Here is a 4,308-nt window from a genome sequence, read left to right as displayed (position 1 = left end):
TCTGTTGATGATGCTTGCAACTGTAGTTCCTGTTCACTTATCTGGGTTTTTCATTTCTACAAATCCTTGTTTGTATTTTCCTTTTATTTATTTATTTATTTATTTATTTATTTATTGTGTATACAGCATTCTGTCTACACGTATGTCTGCAGGTCAGAAGAGAGCACCAGATCACATTATATGATTATGAGCCCCCACATGGTGACTGGGAATTGAACTCAAGACCTCTAGAAGAGTATCCAGTGCTCTTAACCTCTGAGCCATCTCTCCAGCTCTGTTTGTGTTTTCTTTATTGCTTCTATTTCCATTTTTAGGTCTTGAACAGTTTTATTCATATTCTTCATCTGTTTGGCTTCCTTCCTTGGCTTTCTTTAGGGGATTTATTCATTCCCTCTCTAAGGACCTGTACTGTCTTCATAAAGCTTGTTTTAGGTTCTTTTTCTGGAGCTTAAACTATGTTGAATATTCAGGGCTTGTTTACAGTAGTAGAATATCTGTCCTCTGGTGTTAACATAGTCTTTGGCTGTTGGCTGTATTCTTATGCTAGTATGTAGGCATCTGTGTTAGGAGTGATTCTAGGTTTAGGTTCCGATTTCTGAGTTTGTTTTTGCTGGATGGGTGTTTTGTTCCTTGGTTTCTGGCTCCTTTCTGGTTTTCTGGTCAGTATAGCCTGTGGTTGAGCAGGATGTCTCTACCCAAGAAAGGAGCTGGACTTCTGGTGCCTGGGTTAGAATCAGGTACAGCAGGGCCAAAATGTGGGTGTAGACTTACATTATATTTAGAGTGTTGACTATCCTGTGAAAAGCCCAGGTTATCAGAGCTATGTTTTAGGTTTTTTCCCTTATTACATCTTAGTTATTTCTTCTCCATTCTTCCTGGATCCCAGCCCATCCTTGGTCAGACAGGATCACTGCCACATGAGACTCTGGAGGAGCTTTGATTGTTCAGAGTCTGTTTCCTTCTGCCCCTGCCAAGCTGCTTCCTTCCCATCTCCACTGAGACAGTAAAAATCCAACTGTTGTTTTACCAAACAAACAGCACAGAATACTGGACAGTGAGGCTTGCATCAGAGGTTTCTAGGTATGTGGTTAATTGAAGTCTGGGGACAGATTCCCATGAGACTCCATGATGGTTCCCCAGTTCCACTACATGCAGAAGAATTGGCAGCTCTTGATCTGGCCAGAATCACAGCAGTGAGCCAACACGTTGTTCTCAGATCTAAGCCAGGTGTGGATCAAAATGTAATGAAGAGTGATACGGGCTACTCAAGGCTCACACTGCAGCACAAAACAGGAAAGTGAAGTGTGGATGAAGATCACTATTGAGAAAGCTTTTGCTCTCCCTGAAGGAAGTTAACTCTGGTTGGTGGCTTGTGCTTGAACCACAGTGCTAGGGTAGAAACTCTGCCACCTGAGAAGAGACAGGAGGCTTTTCATGTTGAAGTCAAGATCATGTGAACAAGTGAAAAAGGTAGGAAGTGGGGAAAAAAAGTTCACAATGCTGTAATCAGTGAGAGATTGACTAGAGGTCAAAATCTGTCCTGACCCAGTGACAAGCCTGGGTCCTCCTGTCACATCAGCCAATTGCTAAAGAATGGCAGAGCTTTTAGGAAAGCTTAAGAGATTCTCTGGAGTGACGATTGGTAGAAAAGAACACTCAAGAAATTAATATGGGGGCTTGGGAGAGGTGGCTCCACAGTTTAGAACACTGATTGCTCTTGCAGAGGAGTGGGTTTAATTCCCAGAACTCACATGGCCATTAACATCTGTAGCTCCAGTTCCAGGGCCTCTACCAACCTTTTCTGGCCTCTGTGGGCACTGTGCACAGATGGGATACAAACCTGAATACAGGCAAAACTCATAAAATGAAATAATTTTAAAGAGAAAGGAATATGTAAGATTCAAGAATTTCAAGAGACTGCTACTCATGAAATATCAAAGATGGGAGGAAAAGAATGATTGGATTATAGGTTATAATCAAAGGGACTAATTATTAAGCTGTTCCAGTCAGAATAACTGCAGGCTATGATCTTGATAAGTCCTGGGTAAAAGTATACTTCAATTGGGTGAAACTCTATGATGCCTTTGTTGCTGGACAAAAAGAGAAATACCTTGGTCATTGGAGTGGTTCCTTTGAGGTACAACCCCAAACAAAACCAAGATGGAGAACAGAAGAAAAGATAAGCAAGCATTTAAGGAGGGAGCAGAGAAAGAACAGCATACCCTGAAAGGGACAAGGTAGGCAGACCAGGAAAAGAATGAAGAACTGATGTCCTGTGTTGTGGGGGAGACTAGAGCTTTTATGATTTGGACATGCGTACTGATCACACATGGTAGCAGGCACCGTTTGAGTGGCATGCTCCTGCAGTAAAGGCCAAACACAGAAGTAATTAGCCACATTCTGGTCTAGTTAGTAAAAGGCTGTTGTGTGTGGCCCGAAAGTCAGCATGTGGGTTTAAGATAGGAAATAGCTGGCTGTATCTATTGCCTGACATTTAGCTTCAGATCAGCTATCCGCTATCTGCTGTTAATACTTTTTGAACCTTTCAGATAATTACAAGCTGTTCTGTTAGTGGTTTCTAACTTGCCATAGTGACCTGCAACTTGAGATTTTTCCATTATAGCTCCTACTACCCATCTCCTTCCCAGTTCCGTATTCCTGTGCCTTACCCTAACTCCTCTCCAGTGAAAACCTGCATCTGAGAGTTCCAGCCCCAAGAGGTACTGACCAAGAGACTTAAATTATTTCAGCCAAATGCTTTCTCTGTGATTGTTTTCATTTTACCATTGTAGATTTTCAGTTGATATAAAAAAAATTTTTTTTGAATGAAGATATGAACCCAAAAAATAAAACTACAGCCGGTTTCATCCTGCTGGGGCTCTTTCCCAGCTGCAGGTACCCAAACCTCCTTATCTCCCTCATCCTCCTCATCTACGCCCTGGCCTCGGCCGGAAATTCCCTCTTGATACTCCTCATCTGGCTGGACTCCCGGCTCCACACCCCCATGTACTTCCTGCTCAGTCAGCTGTCTCTCATTGACCTGGCTTACATCTCCTGCACAGTGCCCAAGGCTGCCATCAACTACTTCACCGGGAGGCAGAACATCTCCTTCTTTGCCTGTGGCACTCAGATGTTTTCCTTCCTCACCCTCGGCCTTGCCGAGTGCATCTTACTGACACTAATGGCCTATGACCGCTATGTGGCAGTCTGTAACCCTCTGAGGTATACCATTCTCATGAGCCCCAAGGTCTGTCTGAAGATGGCAGCCTCCACCTGGATCGGTGCGGTTGCCGCAGCCCTCGTGCATACCGTCTACCCTATGAATTTTCCTATCTGTGGCTCCAGGGAGATCAACCATTACTTCTGTGAGATGCCAGCTATTCTGAGAATGTCTTGTGTGGACACTTCCGTCTACGAGATGGTGAAGTTTGTGTCAACTATTATCTTTCTCCTGACCCCATTCACTCTGATCCTGACCTCATATACCCTCATATTCCTCACGGTCCTCAGGATGAACTCTCCCAAGGGGAGGAATAAAGCCCTGGCCACCTGCTCCTCCCACCTGACAGTCGTGAGCCTCTATTTCGGTCAGGCCATCTTCATCTACATGGCGCCCACTTCTTCCCACACACCCGACCAGGACCAGGTAGGTGCTGTGCTGGGCACCATAGTGACTCCCATGCTCAATCCTCTTATCTACAGCCTGAGAAACAAGGAAGTGATAGGGGCCCTGCAGAAGTGCACGGGCAGATGCTGCAGCGGTGACAGAGCCAGTTCCCTCCAGTGCTGCGCTCAGAAGTGTCCTATCCCTCATCATAAAAGCGAATTTAAATCTAACTAAATCCAGATTGGAAACAGAGCCTTGTGAGAAAGAAACGTGTAAGGCGCATATACAGTGGAGTTCGATAGAATGTTGTTCTTAACTCACATCGGGATGCCTTCAGTAAACTCTTAGTGTTACTTATTTGTAAAATCACATGGGTTTTGACAATGACATCTGTGCAAAGGTGAAGGGGTTCTTAATTCGCCGAGTCACAAGTCCAGAACCTATTTGCTGCCCTATCATCCCGTGTTGATTGACACAGCTAATTAAGTATCATCCTGTCAGTGTCTCCTTTTCACATTTTTACTCTCACTTCGTCCCTTGAAGTAATCTATGCAGTTAGATTCTTCTTTCAGGGATAGATATGAAGCACCTTTTTTTACTACACTTCAACCCTTCCCATGAGCCCTTAGTGCATCTTTTATATTTATCAAAATAATGAGCATTCCCAGCACAGAGATGATACTCAATGTGCTTTCTGAGGC

At 44.1% G+C, this 4,308-nt stretch overlaps 1 protein-coding gene across 1 annotated transcript; it reads left to right on the top strand.

Annotated features, from left to right (window-relative positions):
• The first annotated feature begins 455 nt into the window (after positions 1–455).
• Positions 456–3,841, top strand: LOC114630494 (olfactory receptor 2T27-like). The gene is made up of 2 exons (XM_028778732.1): positions 456–471; positions 2,832–3,841. The coding sequence occupies exons 1-2, from the start codon at positions 456–458 to the stop codon at positions 3,839–3,841; spliced, it is 1,026 nt and encodes a 341-aa protein (XP_028634565.1).
• The last annotated feature ends 467 nt before the right edge of the window (positions 3,842–4,308 follow it).

The sequence above is a fragment of the Grammomys surdaster genome, unplaced genomic scaffold (assembly GCF_004785775.1).
Source record: "Grammomys surdaster isolate TR1022 unplaced genomic scaffold, NIH_TR_1.0 340, whole genome shotgun sequence".
In the NCBI taxonomy this organism is placed as follows: Eukaryota; Metazoa; Chordata; class Mammalia; order Rodentia; family Muridae; genus Grammomys; species Grammomys surdaster.
This window is presented reverse-complemented; position numbering and strand designations above follow the sequence as displayed.